At 41.9% G+C, this 17933-nt stretch overlaps 1 protein-coding gene across 2 annotated transcripts in view; it reads right to left on the reverse strand.

The window, feature by feature from the left end:
• The window catches only part of ENTPD3 (ectonucleoside triphosphate diphosphohydrolase 3), a 120065-nt gene that overhangs the window by 48423 nt on the left and 53709 nt on the right, over positions 1 to 17933 (reverse strand). For both annotated transcript variants that reach the window (XM_073569119.1, XM_073569108.1), the window contains exon 3: positions 7714 to 7831. In XM_073569119.1, the coding sequence (XP_073425220.1) occupies positions 7714 to 7831 (118 nt within the window). The remainder of the gene's footprint in view (positions 1 to 7713; positions 7832 to 17933) is intronic.

Genomic DNA, 17933 nt, shown 5'->3' on the forward strand with positions numbered 1-17933 from the left:
CTCCCCCTAATATCCCACATCATCCCGTCAGCCAGAGCCACCGGACTACTACCCCTAATATCCCACATCATCCCATCAGCCTGGGGTCAGAACCAGAGCACTAAGTGGAACAGTCCTAACTTGCATACCGGGGATCCCTTTAAGAGAGGCCTGGCGTCAGAACCAGAGCGCTGAGTGGAATTGCCCTGACTTCCATACCAATGATCCCTTTAATAGAAGTCTGGAGTGAGAATCAGAGCGCTGAGGGATTTACCCTAACTTCCATACCAGAGATCCCTTTAAGAGAGGCCTGGGGTCAGTACCAAAGCACAGAGTGGATTTGCCCTCACTTCCATACCGGGGATCCCTTTAAGAGGGGCCTTGTGTCAGAACCAGAGCGCTGAGTGGATTTGCCCTGACTTGCATACCAATGATCCCTTTAATAGAACCCTGGGGTCAGAATCAGAGCTCTGAGGGATTTGCCCTAACTTCCATACAGGAGATCCCTTTAAGAGAGGCTGGGGTCAGTACCAAAGCATTTGAAGGCAATTGCCCTGACTTCCATACCGGGGATGCCTGGGGTCAGTACCAAAGCACAGAGTGGAATGGTCCTAACTTCCATACTGGGGATCCCTTTATGAGAGGCCTGGGGTCAAGACCAAAATGCTGGATGGATTTACCCTAACTTCCATACCAATGATCCCTTTAAGAGGGAAGATGTGCCTATGGAATGGAGGATGTGTGATGGGTATATGGGCAGGGAGGAGGGATTCATTTCTGTCATGTGCTCTCTGCTCCTTTCTGGGGGGCAGACGATGGCTGGGAGCTTATGTTCCCGGGGATGCTCGATTTCTACCACCATGTCAGTGTCTGCTGAGGTGTTGTTAAGTGGGAAAACTTGCTCATAGCAACAAATCACAGCTCAGCTTCTTTTAACCAGCTCTGGTGAAATGAGAGATACTTAGTGATTGGTTGCAAGGAAAACTGTTGCTCATAGCAACCAATCACAGCTCAGCTTCTTTCAAACAGCTCTGGTGAAATGAAAGATGCTTCGTGATTGGTTGGTGATACACACACACACATACTGTACATACATACATTCACTTTTATATATAGACTAGCTGAAGAGCCCTTGCCTGGGCACAGTAACCAACTGTGGTTAGTTATAACAAATTATAATGATTATATTGCACATAAAAACATTTCACATCATATATTCAACACTACAGATTTGGTTTTTCCTTTCGGTGCACAGATGAACAGATTTTGGGCAGTTCCAACTCTTGAACAGACCACGTAAAGTTGACCATGAGAAAAGCATGGAGATTGAAAATCGATCCCTACTACTTTTAAGGACTGTCCCTGAGCATTGTTAATGGACATTGCAAATAGCAGTTGAACTGGAAACTGGAGGCGTTTAAAATAAAAAAAAAAATCAGATGGAATGAGTGGAATTCTTGGAATGAAAATGTCTTCTCCTTTGGCACATCCTGTTTCTGAGCTGTGTATCTAACCCTATCCTGTATGATGATGTCTGCTGAACTGTGTACCTAATCCTCTCCTGTGTGATTGTCATGATCCTGGCTGGATCTGACAGTTCAAATGCACAAGTGAACTTTTTTCCTTTGGCTGTGTGCCAAAGTGGTGTGATTGCCCCCGGTGGCCATTAGAATTATTGCACTGTGGTGTTGTTTGTTGTAAGTTGCCCCGGTGGTGGTGAGCGGTAGTGCACTTTAGTTTCTTTGGTTAAGTGCACGTAATTATTATTTATTGTTTAAATTCGCCTTACTGGAGGCGGGGTTTCCAGACTTTTGTATATATACGTGTGATATCTAAATTCGCTAGTTGGAGGTGGTGTATTGAGCTGCACATCTTATTATTTAAATTTGCCCCACTGGAGGCGGTGTATCCAGGGTCACATGTGTCATTTGGGTTCGCCTTGCAGTACTCGCTTCGTCCAGACACACGTGACCGTGACAGTGATACTTTCTGCTGAGCTGTGTATCTAATCCTATTGTGTGTTACTGACTGCTCAGCCGTGTATCTAATCCTATTCCTTGTGATACTGACTGCTGAGCAGTGTATCTAATCCTATCCTGTGTGATACCGTCTGCTGAGCCGTGTATCTAACCCTATCCTGTGTGATACTAACTGCTGAGCCGTGTACCTAATCCTATCATGTGTGTTACTGACTGCTCAGCCGTGTATCTAATCCTATCCTGTGTGATACTGACCGCTGAGCCATGTATCTAATCTTATCCTGTGTGATACAGACTGCTGAGCCGTGTATCTAATCCTATCCTGTGTGGTACTGTCTGCTGAGCCGTGTATCTATTCCTATCCTGTGTGATACTGACTGCTGAGCTGTGTATCTAACCCTATCCTATGTGATACTGACTGCTGAGCCATGTGTCTAATCCTTTCCTGTGTGATACTGACTGCTGAGCCATGTGTCTAATCCTCTCCTGTGTGATACTGACTGCTGAGCTGTGTATCTAATCCTAATCTGTGTGATACTGACTGCTGAGCCGTGTATCTAATCCTATCCTGTGTGATACTGGGCTCCTCCTGCAGTCTGTGCACGGTAATAAATTGTGTTATTTCCAGCTTTACAGAAGGACCATAACACCATATAAATGATAAGAATAATAGGCCAAATTGTTTGGTGAATTGGAACGTGCAGGGTTAAAATTTCAGTGTGACTGTGTAAAATTTTGTGGCTGTAGCTGCGACGGTGCAGATGCCAATCCCGGACATACACACATACATACAAACATACACACACACACATTCAGCTTTATATAATTTATATATATATATACACTCACTGGCCACTTTATTAGGTACACCTGTCCAACTGTGTGTTAAGACTTAATTTCTAATCAGCCAATCACATGGCGGCAACTCAGTGCATTTAGGCATGTAGACATGGTCAAGACAATCTCCTGCAGTTCAAACCGAGCATCAGTATGGGGAAGAAAGGTGATTTGAGTGCCTTTGAATGTGGCATGATTGTTGGTGCCAGAAGGGCTGGTCTGAGAATTTCAGAAACTGCTGATCTACTGGGATTTTCACGCACAACCATCTCTAGGGTTTACAGAGAATGGTCCGAAAAAGAAAAAAAATCCAGTGAGCGGCAGTTCTGTGGCCGGAAATGCCATGTTGATGCCAGAGGTCAGAGGAGAATGGGCAGACTGGTTCGAGCTGATAGAAAGGCAACAGTGACTCAAATTGCCACCCGTTACAACCAAGGTAGGCAGAAGAGCATCTCTGAACGCACAGTGCGTCGAACTTTGAGGCAGATGGGCTACAGCAGCAGAAGACCACACTGGGTACCACTCCTCTCAGCTAAGAACAGGAAACTGAGGCTACAATTTGCACAAGCTCATCGAAATTGGACAGTAGAAGATTGGAAAAATGTTGCCTGGTCTGATGAGTCTCGATTTCTGCTGTGACATTCGGATGGTAGGGTCAGAATTTGGCGTAAACAACATGAAAGCATGGATCCATCCTGCCTTGTATCAACGGTTCAGGCTGGTGGTGGTGGTGTCATGGTGTGGGGAATTTTTTCTGGGCACTCTTTGGGCCCCTTGGTACCAATTGAGCATCGTTGCAACGCCACAGCCTACCTGAGTATTGTTGCTGACCATGTCCATCCCTTTATGACCACAATGTACCCAACATCTGATGGCTACTTTCAGCAGGATAATGCGCCATGTCATAAAGCTCGAATCATCTCAGATTGGTTTCTTGAACATGACAGTGAGTTTACTGTACTCAAATGGCCTCCTCAGTCACCAGATCTCAATCCAATAGAGCATCTTTGGGATGTGGTGGAACGGGAGATTCGCATCAGGGATGTGCAGCCGACAAATCTGCGCCAACTGTGTGATGCCATCATGTCAATATGGTCCAAAATCTCTGAGGAATGCTTCCAGCACCTTGTTGAATCTCTGCCACGAAGAATTGAGGCAGTTCTGAAGGCAAAAGGGGGTCCAACCCCTTACTAGCATGGTGTACCTAATAAAGTGGCCAGTGAGTGTATATATATATATTTATATATATATATATATATATATATATATATATATATACACACTTACATACAGCTCTGGGAAAAATATTAAGAGACCACTGCAAAATTTTCAGTTTGTCTGATTTCTCTCTTTATAAATATATTTTTGAGTAAATTGTAAATTGCTCTTTTAGTCTATAAACTACTGACATCGTGTCTTCTAATTTCCAAGCACTAAATTTTGCATTTATTTTCAGAAAATGAGAAATGGTTAAAATAACAAAAAAATGCAGTGCTTGCAGACCTCAAATAATGCTAAGAAAACAAATTCATGATAATTTAGAAACAACAATACTAATGTTTTAACTCAGGAATAGTTCAGAAATCAATATTTTCTGGAATAACCATGATTTTTAATCACAGCTTTCATGCATCTTGGCATGGTTTCCACCAGTCTTTCACACTGCTTTTGGGTGATCTTATGCCACTCCTGGTACAAAAATTTAAGCAGTTCTACTTTGTTTGATGGCTTGTGACTATCCATCTTCCTCTTGATTACATTCTAGAGGTTTTCAATGGGGTTCAGGTCTGGAGATTGGGCTGACCATGACAGGGATTTGATGTCGTGCTCCTTCATCCACACATTGATTGACCTCACTGTGTGGCATGGCGCATTGTCCTGCTAGAAAAAACATTCCACAAAGTTGGGGAACATTGCCTAAGCAGAAAGAATCAACTGTTTTTCCAGGATAACCTTGTATGCGGCTTGATTCATACATCCTTTGCAAAGATTAACCTGCCCAATTCCAGCCTTGCTGAAGCATCCCCAAGATCATCACCAATCCTCCACCAAATTTCACAGTGGGTGCAAGACACTGTGGCTTGTACACCTCTTCATGTCTCCGTCTAACCATTAGACGACCAGGTGTTGGGCAAAGCTGAAAATTAGACTCATCAGAGAAGATTACCTTACTCCAGTCCTCTATGGTCCAATCCTTATGGTCTTTGGCAAACGTCAGCCTGGCTCACCTTTGCTTTTCATTGATGAAAGGCTTTTTTCTACCTTTACATGACTTGTGCCCTGCCTCTAGGAGCCTGTTACGAACTGTTCTTGCCGTGCACTTCACCCCAGCTGCCATTGGCCATTTCTTTTGTAGGTCACTTGATGTCATCCTGTGGTTGCTGAGTGACATTCGAACAAGATGACAGTCATCCCGGTCAGTGGAGAGTCGTTTTCGCCCTCTGCCAGTCTGTTGTTTTGTTGTCCCCAATGTCTGCTGCTTGACCTTGTTGTAATGGACTGCCATCTTATAAATTTTAAGGATGGAGGCAACATGACCCTCACTGTATCCCTCTGCTAGTAAAGCCAGAATTGAGCCCTTCTTTTCCTCACTCAAGACTTTTCTTTTCAACTCCTTTGGCATGGTTAAAAGTTATTTTTTCATTCCTATTACTTTTGGGATATTACTAGCACTTGTTTTGCCATCCAGCTTGTCCTATTGCAAGAGGATTGTGAACACTACAGCAGGGCTTTTTATGCTTTCCTTCGTTAAATAAGATTTAGTTCAGATTATCACCTAATCAGAAGCATATTAAGCAGAATGAGGTGTACTCTGGTTGGAATTCAATTAGCACTGGAATGGATTTGCTGTCAGACAAGTAGAGAAGCTGATTTTTATAAAACTGTGCTGTGATCTCTTAATTTTTACCAGACCTGTATAGCTAATATATAAAGCTCAAGTGTGTGTATGTATGTATGTATGTATGTATATCTGGGATTGGCATCCACACCGTCGCAGCTACAGCCACAAAATTTGGCACAGTCACACGTCTGGACCCCGAGAGTGTCCTAGGCTATGTTGTGAGGCGAAATTTTAACCCCGCGCGTTCCAATTCACCAAACAATTTTGCCCCTATCTACATAATGGGGAAAAAGTGTGTGTGTATCAAGCCCCTCCCCTCATTATGTCATAGTGGTTGCCATGGCGACGCTGATGTCATCATAGGTTGCAAGCCCCGCCGCTCATTATGATGTCGTAATGGTTGACTATGGGAAGGAGGATGTGTGATGGGTATATGGGCACTGGACTGTGGGATGGAGGATATGTATGACGGGTATATGGGCACGGGACTATGGGATGGAGGATGTGTGATGGGTATATGGGCACTGGACTATGGGATGGAGGATATGTATGACTGGTATATGGGCATGGGACTATGGGATGGCGGATATGTATGATGGGTATATGGGCACGGGACTATGGGATGGAGGATATGTATGATGGGTATATGGGCATGGGACTATGAGATGAAGGACGTGTGATGAGTATATGGGCACTCGACTATGGGATGGTGAATATGTATGATGGGTATATGGGCATGGGATTATGGGATGGAGGATGTGTGATGGGTATATGGGCACTCGACTATGGGATGGAGGATATGTATGATGGGTATATGGGCACGGGCCTATGGGATCGTGGATATGTATGATGGGTATATGGGCACGGGACATCGGGAGATGTGACTGCTCTACATGGCTCCGATGATACACTGAGAGGTCACCAGAGTTTGTGCTCTCACTTACGGCACCACTGCTGTATCACCGGTGCCATGTTGAGTGGTCACATCTCCCAATGTGACTGTTCTACACATGAGATCATCGTGGGGCACTCGTTATTTAGGACTACGGCGGACCAGGGAGTATTTGTGTTGGTTTATTTTATTTTTGTTACAGGAGATCAAGGGCGCCGGGGAATTAGGTTCTTGGTGAGTATGAATGTGTTTTTTTTTTGTTTTACAATTGAACACAGTCACCAGATGATGGGACTACTATCCCATCATTGGCTCATGCGCTCACTTTTATATGTGACACCAACATAGCCAGATGAGAGTAGTAGTCCCATCAGGCAATGCCTGGCTACACACAGACAGCCGCAGACAGACACACACAGACATCCACAGACAGATCCACACTTATTCTCCACTCACACACTCTTCCTCCTTCCTTTCCGTGGGGTTTTTGGCATGCAAATCCACAACTAATCCCCTGACCGGATTTGACTGACTCAATGGAAGTCAAAGGGTGCAGAAACGCTGCATATCCTCAAACAGAATTGGTGTGCACATGCTGCGGAAAATTCTGCGCGGATTCGCAGCGTTTTATTTTCCGCAGCATGTGCACACCAATTCTGGATTCCCATTGATTAACATTGGTTGGGCAATACATTGCGGATTTGGTGCAAATCCACACAGAAAAAACGCTACGGATCCACATAAAAATCTGCAACGTGTGCACATTGCTTTAGTCTAGAAGGTGAGTATAATTTTATTTTATTTATGTAGCACCATGGGGCCATTAATAAAGGGTTTTCCAGAAGTGAACAACCTTATTAAATTTAAATCTTTTCAAGTTTTGGTAGATCTACTGCTCAGCCTAGGTATTTGGTATCATCCCACTTCGTCCCCCACACACATACTTTAATGCAGAAGATTTTTAATAAAATTCTTAGAATTTACTCTGCTAACATGTAATTTGCCAACTGGATGGCATACTACGCAGACTGTTCTGCCTTCAAGAACAACAATTACAACGCCAATTTTGAGTCAATGTTAGATTTAGCCAATTTAAATTGATTAATGTAAATCTCCCTGGGACTTTAGATTCTCATTATATAATATAAGCAATTTAGAAATTGAGAATATAATTACATTCTTACCATTAACGTTGCATTTGAAGGTCTGGCTTACTACTCCAGTATTGTTCTCTTTTTCTGCAGGCCATTGATACACATATACTGTGGTCCTAGAGGATCCGGCGTCCAGCACTATGCCGTACTGAACACACAGAACAGACAAATTTGATGATTAGTAATATGTGAATGGGTCATAATAACTAATAATTTATTTTGTATACTTCAGTCCAATCTTATTATGAGGTACATGAAACCAAAAATAATTATTTTGCTTTTCTGAACCATTATGTAGGACTTTGTCCAAAGCCAGCTACTAATAATTGATTACATAATGCCGGACATGGGCACTATGTTATTAACGAGAATAGGATGGATTCCAAGAGTCTTAATCAACTCATTGACTTTATGGTATTAGCCAAATTTACTATGAGGTATCAAGCATTTTTTTAAAGTGAAAAATGTCCCAGAGTCATTCATGCTGAGTCGCTATCAAGGGAAATGTCTGTCTGCGTCTTTTTAAGTAGTATATAAATGTGGCAGGCTAGACATGTTCTATACATATCCTTTTACAGGGGCAGATTGTATGCCTGAAATAAATGCCAATGAATAATATACTGTATCTCCCCATTTCTAGAGGGCAATTGTGAGCACTGTATGTGACCAAATGCTTTTTAGTGCTATCTTTGGCTTGCATGCAGTCTCTTCATTGTGGGCAGCACATCCCCTTTCACAGGGTGCAATGCGCAGCTGTCAAATGATGATTTTAATATTAACGTAAGAGGTGTGATCAGAGGGGTAATGACTACTCGCAGTGGTCGTCGCTGCAACCAGGCCCAGTGGGTGAGGGGCGTGTAGCCACCAGCAAATACATCAGCAGGATGTGCGTCGTAAGAAGCACAATCAGCTGAAGTGTATTGCACCACACAGACCCATTGGGTCCGTGCTCCACAATACACCCTGCCAACCAAAGACCAGCAGCTGACGTTGGTGTGCACGTGACCCGGGGGCATTAAAGTGACGTCTTGCACTCTAGTCGCTTGCATGCTGAAGTCAGCTGCCGGTTTCAGAAGGGGACGCCATGCAGTGGGAGAGCGGAGGGAAGGTGGTTTTTAAATCAGAGAGTACACAGTGGCCATACTACTACATGTATGACTATGGGCTGTGCATTATACTACATGTATGACTATCGGCTGTCCATTCTACTTCATGTATGACTATGGGCTGTGCAGTATATGACATATATGACAATGGCTGTGCATTATACTATATGGCGGACTAAAGGGGGTGCATTATACTGTATGGAGGACTATGAGGGGTAATTTATACTATGGGCAGGACAATGAGTCGTGCATTATATTATATGGAGGACTATAGGGAGTGCATTATACTTATGCTATGGGGCCCGCGGTCTTCTATGTACGCCCCTGGTGAGTATAGTGGTTTATTTTTTTTCTATACATTAAAGAACAGCGTCAAAACGGGCGACATATACCAGGATGGGGCCCAAGATAAGGGACATATACAAGGATGGAGGATATAGATATACCAGGATGGGGCCAGGATGAGGGATATAAATACTAGCATGGAGCGCATATACATACCAGGATGAGGGACATACAGTGGGGAAAATAAGTATTTTATACACTACTTATTTTGGAAATTTTCCAACCTACAAAGAATGGAGAGGTCTGTAATTTTTATTGTAGGTCCTTTTCAACTGTGAGAGACAGAATCTTAAAGAAAAATCCCGAAAATCAGATTGTATGATTTTTTACATAATTAATTTGCATATTATTGCCTTAAATAAGCATTTGATACAATAGAAAAACAGAACTTAATATTTGGTACAGAAACCTTTGTTTGCAATTACAGAGGTCAGATGTTTCTTGTAGTTCTTGACCAAGTTTGCACACACTGCAGCAGGGATTTTGCCCCACTCCTCCATAAAGATCTTCTCCAGATCTTTCAGGTTTCGGGGCTGTCGCTGGGCAACATTGAGTTTGATTTTCTATTGGGCTCAGGTCTGGAAACTGGCTAGGCCACTCCAGGACCTTGAAATACATCTTATGGAGCCACTCCTTTGTTGCCCTGGGTGTGTGTTTCGTGTCATTGTCATGCTGGAAGACCCATCTACGACTGAACTTCAATGTTCTTACTGACGGAAGGAGGTTGTTATACAAAATTTTGTGATGCATGACCCCATCCAGCATCCCTTCAATGTGGTGCAGCTGTCCCGCGTCGGTCAGTCCATTGTCCACTGTCTTTTCTTTTGTGTTACCCATTTTGTTTTTTATGTTTTTAAAGAATTAAATAAACTACTGCTTTTTATATACAAGTGGATGGTTTCATCGCTGGAGCATACTTTTCCTCTTCTTTCTTTGCAGAAAATAACCCCCAAAGTATGATGTTTCCTCCACTATGCTTCACGGTTGGACGGTGTTCTTGAGGTTGTACTCATCCTTCTTCTTCCTCCAACGCAGGGAGTGACCTTCTCCCATGCCTCCTCTGGATCTTCCAGATAGTCATTGGTGAACTTCAAATGTTCTGGCATGATAAGGGAGAACTTGTGTGCCCTGCAGGATTTTAATCCTTGACTGCGTACTGTGTTATTAACGGTAATATTTGAGACTGTGGTCCTAGTTCTCTTCAGGTCATTGACCAGGTTCTCCCGTGTGGGTCTTGGCTGATTCCTGACCTTTCTAAGAATCATCCTTACCTAACAAGGCGACAACTTGCATGGAGTCCCAGACTGTGACCTCAGACCTAGTCATCTTGTCTTTCTTCCATTTTCTAATAATTGTGCCAACAGTTGTTGCCTTCTCACCAAGCTGCTTGCCTATTGGCCTGTAGTCCATCCCAGCCTTGCGCAGGTTCTACAATTTTGTCCCTGGTGTTTTTAGACAGTTCTTTGGTCTTGGCTATGGTGGAGAGGTTGGAGTGTGATTGGACAAGTGCACATCATGTATAAAATATATATGAAAAAGGCACAGCAGCACCCTGTGAATGCCAAGACATATGTATTGGCATTCACAGGGTGCAGCTTTGCTTTTTTCATACATGTTTTGCAGTCACTGCAGCTTGCACCTATTCACACTTAGGAGATGCTGGTCAGGTTTTTTTGTATATATATATTTTATATATATATATATATATATATATATATATATACACATACACACATAAATCTAATATATAAAGCTCAAAGTGTGTATGTATGTATGTATGTATGTGTGTATGTCCGGCATAGGCATCCGCACCGTTGCAGCTACAGCCACAAAATTTGGCACAGTCACACGTCTGGACCCCAAGAGCATCCTAAGCTATGTTGTGAGGTGAAATTTTAACCCCGCGCGTTCCAATTCACCAAACAATTTTGCCCCTATCTACATACTGGGGAAAAAGTGTGTGCGCTTCAAGCCCCGCCCCTCATTATGATGTCATAATGCCCCTATCTACATACTGGGGAAACAGTGTGTGTGTATCAAGCTCCGCCCCTCATTATGATGTCATAATGGTTGTCATGGCGACGCTGATGTCATCATAGGTTGCAAGCCCCACCGCTCATTATGATGTCATAATAGTTGACTATGGGATGGAGGATGTGTGATGGGTATATGGGCACTGGACTATGGGATGGAGGATATGTATGATGGGTATATGGGCACGGGACTATGGGATGGCGGATATGTATGATGGATATATGGGCACTGGACTATGGGATGGAGGATATGTATGATGGGTATATGGGCATGGGACTATGAGATGAAGGATGTGTGATGGGTATATGGGCACATGACTCTGGGATGGCGAATATGTATGATAGGTATATGGGCATGGGACTATGGGATGGAGGATGTGTGATGGGTATATGGGCACTCGACTATGGGATGGAGGATATGTATGATGGGTATATGGGCATGGGCCTATGGGATCGTGGATACGTATGAAGGGTATATGGGCACGGGACTATGGGATGGAGGATAATTGTAATTTGCTATAACTAACCACAGTTAGTTACTGTGCCTGGGCAGCGTCGGGCTCTTCAGCTAGTAATATATATATATATATATATATATATATATATATATATATATATATATGTATGCAGGATGGGTGGGCTCAGGTCCAAATATTGCACCAGGATTAATCAGTCTCTAATCTAACAGCAAATCTACTCATTTGTTATTTCATTAGAAAAGATGATAACACAGATCAAACACTCATGTAATAGGGCCTTAAAGGTACATAGACAGTGTCAAACTGGGATGTTGTGGGCCCTCCAGTAACATTGGCTCTGGAGGCCAACTGTTCCTATGCATGCAAAACTTACATCACTCACATTCACAAAATTACCTATCCTTCTATCTCTATATATATAAAAATCAATGTGTCTGTGTGTGTGTGTTTGTGTGTGTATCACCAACCAATAGTATAACGTCGTGGCACAGCTGTGTCGGTGCACAAAAGAAGGTTCCCACACCAGTATAGAATAATCAAAAAATTTTTGGCACTCAACTCGTTGCAAAGATGAAGAATTTTTATTTGCAGTCACAAATATAGACGTTTCGGCTGTATCAACTAGCCTTCATCAGTAAACAAGACTGCTCCTATCTCTATAATTTTCTGGACATTATATTGTATGACCAATAGTAAATTAGGTGCTATTGGAGGTGATACCATCCACCATGTAAGAACTGGTATATAAACCTGTAGATTTCAATGAGAAGGGGTAGTAGAGAAATATTCCAAACGAGATCATATACAGGATTATTAGATCTGTGACTTTGAAAAGCTCCAAAGGTTGCACCAACCAGAAGTTGGCATAAACATCCTATGGCTATGCCTGAAGGGAATTGTCCCAAAGGGGATTACTTGTGGGATTGTTAAATCCTGTGACCAGCGTCGGACTGGCCCACCGGGGAACCGGAGGATTCTCCGGTGGGCCCTGGCATCTGGTGGGCCCTGGCACCTGCAGGCATACAGGGCCAGCAGTTGCCTAGGGCCCCCGCTGCTCCAGGGGCCCCCAGCCAGTGGTGTGTCGCACACCATGCAGCTGCTATGGGGGCCCCTGCCAGCGGAGCAGCAGCGGGTGTCAGGAGGCAGGAGCCCCTGTCCCCGCTGCTAAAGAGAAATGAATATTCACTGCGAAGCAGTGAATATCATTTCAGGTCTCCACCCCCAGAGGCCCCGCCCCCAGCCCAGTAAGCCGCTCTGCATCTGTAAATCAGGGCCGGCGCCGCCCTCAGGCCCCTCTGCTCCTGACTCACAGCCAGTGCGCGATGACGTCACTACATCGCGCACCCGCTGTGTGTCTGGCAGAGGGGGCAGCTCCTGACACTGAAGCCGGGATCAGCGTGGGAGCGAGGAGGAGAGGTGAGTATTGTTTTGTTTTGTTTTTTTATATCTCTCGCTCTCTCTATCTGTCTCTCTCTATCTATCTATCTCTATTTCTCAATATATCTCTATATATCTCTCTCTCTATCTCTCATATCTATCTTTCTATCTCTATCTATTATCTATATCTATCTATCTCTATATCTATCTCTATCTATTATCTATATCTATTTCTATCGCTCTATCTTTATATCTATCTTTCTATCTCTACATCTATCTCTATCTCTATATCTTTCTATATATATCTCTATATCTATCTATTATGTCTATCTATCTATCTCTATATCTATTATCTCTATATTTATTATCTATCTAGCTACCATCTATATCTATCTATCTTTATCTATATATATCTCTATCTAATATCTATATCTATCTATCTCTATACCTATCTATTTATCTATCCGTTATCTATCTCTATATCTTTTCTCTGTATCTATCTATCTCTATATCTATATCTCTCGCTATCTATCGCTCTATCTCTATATCTATCTTTATATCTATATATCTATCTCTATCTATCTCTTATATCTATCTCTATTTCTCTCTATATCTATCTCTATATCTCTATAGCTATCTATCTATATATCTCTATCTATCTCTATATCTATCTCTCTATCTCTATATCTATCTATCTTTATCTATTTATCTCTATATCTTTTCTCTGTATCTATCTCTCTATATCTATCTATCTCTATATATATATCTATTATCTCTATATCTATATCTATTTCTCTCTATATCTCTCTCTATATCTATCTATCTATTTATCTCTATCTCTGTATCGATCTCTCTGTATATCTATCTATCTTTCTATCTCTATATCTATCTATCTATCTATTTATCTCTATCTATTATCTATATCTATCTCTATCTATCGCTCTATCTCTATATCTATCTTTCTATCTCTATATCTATCTTTCTATCTATATCTATCTATTATGTCTATCTAGCTATCTCTATTATCTATATCTACCTATCTCTATATCTTTCTATCTTACTCTATCTCTATATCTATCTGTTATCTCTATATTTATTATCTATCTATCTCTATCTATATCTATCTCTCTATTTATCGATCTCTGTATCTATCTCTCTCTCTATCTACCGCTCTCTCTATCTCTATCTATCTTTATATCTATATCTATCTATCTCTATATCTATTATCTCTATATCTATCTATCTATCTATCTATCTCTATATCTATCTCTATATATATCTGTTTCTCTCTATATCTATCTCTATATCTCTCTCTCTATAGCCATCTATATATTATCTCTATATCTATCTATCTATATATTATCTCTATATCTATCTATCTCTATATCTATCTATCTCTATATCTATCTATCTATCTCTATATCTGTTATCTCTATATCCATATCTATCTCTATATCTATCTTTCTATCTAACACTATATCTCTATATCTATCTCTATATCTCATTATCTATCAATCTCTATCTCTCTCTCTTTATCTATCTATCTATCTATTGATCTATCCATCTATCTCTATATCTATCTATCTATTATCTCTATTATCTATTATCTCTATTATCTATATCTATCTATCCATCTATCTAGCTATCTCTATCTATCTCTATATCTCTCTATATCTATCTTTCTAACTCTATATCTATCTATCTCTATACATATCTCTATATCTAGCTATTATCTCTATATCTATCTTTCTATATCTATCTGTCTCTATATCTATCTATCTCTATATCTATTATCTCTATATCTATCTATCTCTATATATCTCTATATCTATTTTTATTTATAGCCATCTATCTATATATATTTATCTCTATATCTATCTATATATGTCTATATTATTATTATTATTATATCTGTATATCTCTATCTATTATCTATCTCTATCTATTATCTTTCTCTATCTATATATCTATCTATCTCTATATCTTTCTATCTATAGCTATCTATCTCTATATCTATCTATCTATCTATCTATCCATTATCTATTTTCTATCTATCTCTATATCTATCTACCTATCGATCTATCTATATTTCTTTCTATATCTATCTTTATATCTATCTCTATGAATCTTTCTATCTGTATCTATCCATTATCTACTTTCTATCCATTATCTACTATCTATCTCTATATCTATCTATTTCTACATCTATCTTTCTATCTATTTCTATCTAACTCTATATCTATATACAGTGCCTACAAGTAGTATTCAACCCCCTGCAGATTTAGCAGGTTTGATAAGATGCAAATAAGTTAGAGCCTTCAAACTTCACACAAGAGCAGGATTTATTAACAGATGCATAAATCTTACAAACCAAAAAGTTATGTTGCTCAGTTAAATTTTAATAAATTTTAAACATAAAAGTGTGGGTCAATTATTATTCAACCCCTAGGTTTAATATTTTGTGGAATAACCCTTGTTTGAAATTACAGCTAATAATCGTCTTTTATAAGACCTGATCAGGCCGGCACAGGTCTCTGGAGTTATCTTGGCCCACTCCTCCATGCAGATCTTCTCCAAGTTATCTAGGTTCTTTGGGTGTCTCATGTGGACTTTAATCTTGAGCTCCTTCCACAAGTTTTCAATTGGGTTAAGGTCAGGAGACTGACTAGGCCACTCCAACACCTTGATTTTTTGCCTCTTGAACCAGGCCTTGGTTTTCTTGGCTGTGTGCTTTGGGTCGTTGTCTTGTTGGAAGATGAAATGACGACCCATCTTAAGATCCTTGATGGAGGAGCGGAGGTTCTTGGCCAAAATCTCCAGGTAGGCCGTGCTATCCATCTTCCCATGGATGCGGACCAGATGGCCAGGCCCCTTGGCTGAGAAACAGCCCCACAGCATGATGCTGCCACCACCATGCTTGACTGTAGGGATGGTATTCTTGGGGTCGTATGCAGTGCCATCCAGTCTCCAAACGTCACGTGTGTGGTTGGCACCAAAGATCTCGATCTTGGTCTCATCAGACCAGAGAACCTTGAACCAGTCTGTCTCAGAGTCCTCCAAGTGATCACGAGCAAACTGTAGACGAGCCTTGACATGACGCTTTGAAAGTAAAGGTACCTTACGGGCTCGTCTGGAACGGAGACCATTGCGGTGGAGTACGTTACTTATGGTATTGACTGAAACCAATGTCCCCACTGCCATGAGATCTTCCCGGAGCTCCTTCCTTGTTGTCCTTGGGTTAGCCTTGACTCTTCAGACAAGCCTGGCCTTGGCACGGGAGGAAACTTTCAAAGGCGGTCCAAGCCGTGGAAGGCTAACAGTAGTTCCATAAGCCTTCCACTTCCGGATGATGCTCCCAACAGTGGAGACAGGTAGGCCCAACTCCTTGGAAAGGGTTTTGTACCCCTTGCCAGCCTTGTGACCCTCCACGATCTTGTCTCTGATGGCCTTGGAATGCTCCTTTGTCTTTCCCATGTTGACCATGTATGAGTGCTGTTCACAAGTTTGGGGAGGGTCTTAAATAGTCAGAAAAGGCTGGAAAAACAGATAATTAATCCAAACATGTGAAGCTCATTGTTCTTTGTGCCTGAAATACTTCTTAATACTTTAGGGGAACCAAACAGAATTCTGGTGGTTTGAGGGGTTGAATAATAAATGACCCTCTGAATAAACTTTTCACAATTTAAAAAAAAAAATAAACAAAGAAATAACATTCTTTTTTGCTGCAGTGCATTTCACACTTCCAGGCTGATCTACAGTCCAAATGTCACAATGCCAAGTTAATTCCGAATGTGTAAACCTGCTAAATCTGCAGGGGGTTGAATACTACTTGTAGGCACTGTATCTATATAGCATTATACCCTATGAGGGGGTGCATTATTCCCTATGAGGGGGCAGCATTATACCCTATGAGGAGGCAGCATTATACCCTATGAGGAGGCAGCATTATACCCTATGAGGAGGGCAGCATTATTCCCTATGAGGGTATGCATTATTCCCTATGAGGGGGGCAGTATTATACCCTATGAGGGGGGGCAGTATTATACCCTATGAGGGGGGCAGCATTATACCCTATGAGGGGGCAGCATTATTCCCTATGAGGGGATGCATTATTCCCTATGAGGGGGGCAGTATTATACCCTATGAGGAGGCAGCATTATACCCTATGAGGGGGTGCATTATTCCCTATGAGGGGGGCAGTATTATACCCTATGAGGGGGGCAGTATTATACCCTATGAGGGGGCAGCATTATACCCTATGAGGGGGTGCATTATTCCCTATGAGGGGGTGCATTATTCCCTATGAGGGGGGCAGTATTATACCCTATGAGGGGGGCAGTATTATACCCTATGAGGGGGTGCATTATACCCTATGAGGGGGTGCATTATACCCTATGAGGGGGTGCATTATTCCCTATGAGGGGGGCAGTATTATACCCTATGAGGGGGGCAGTATTATATTCTATGAGATGGCTGCATTATATTCTATGAGATGGCTGCATTATACTATGAGGGGGCTACCCCAACTCCTGCTACATAATTAAGACATGTACAACCATATATTATACCCAGATATTAGCGTGTTTTACCGCATAATTGGTGGTCTGGTATTTAACTCTATGCAGCTACATAGTGGGCCCCAAGAATGATTTTCTCTGGTGGGCCCAAGGTGTTCCAGTCCGACGCTGCCTGTGACTCATAGAAAACCCCAATTTCACGCTGTAAGAACAGCAGCTGGCTGTAGTTTCAAATGTCTTGTTGGTGGGTGGCAGCAGGACCTGTGTGAACACGGCATCCACCGCTGGTGTTGACCTGCCACCGCTGCAACCGGCCTTCCATGCCCATCGGGTGCGCCTGCGCACTGCACGCCAGTGATCCTGCCACTCATCTCCTCTGTTGCTGCTGCTGCC

The sequence above is a fragment of the Dendrobates tinctorius genome, unplaced genomic scaffold (assembly GCF_039654945.1).
Source record: "Dendrobates tinctorius isolate UK_male_01 unplaced genomic scaffold, ASM3965494v1 ptg000005l, whole genome shotgun sequence".
NCBI lineage: Eukaryota > Metazoa > Chordata > Amphibia > Anura > Dendrobatidae > Dendrobates > Dendrobates tinctorius.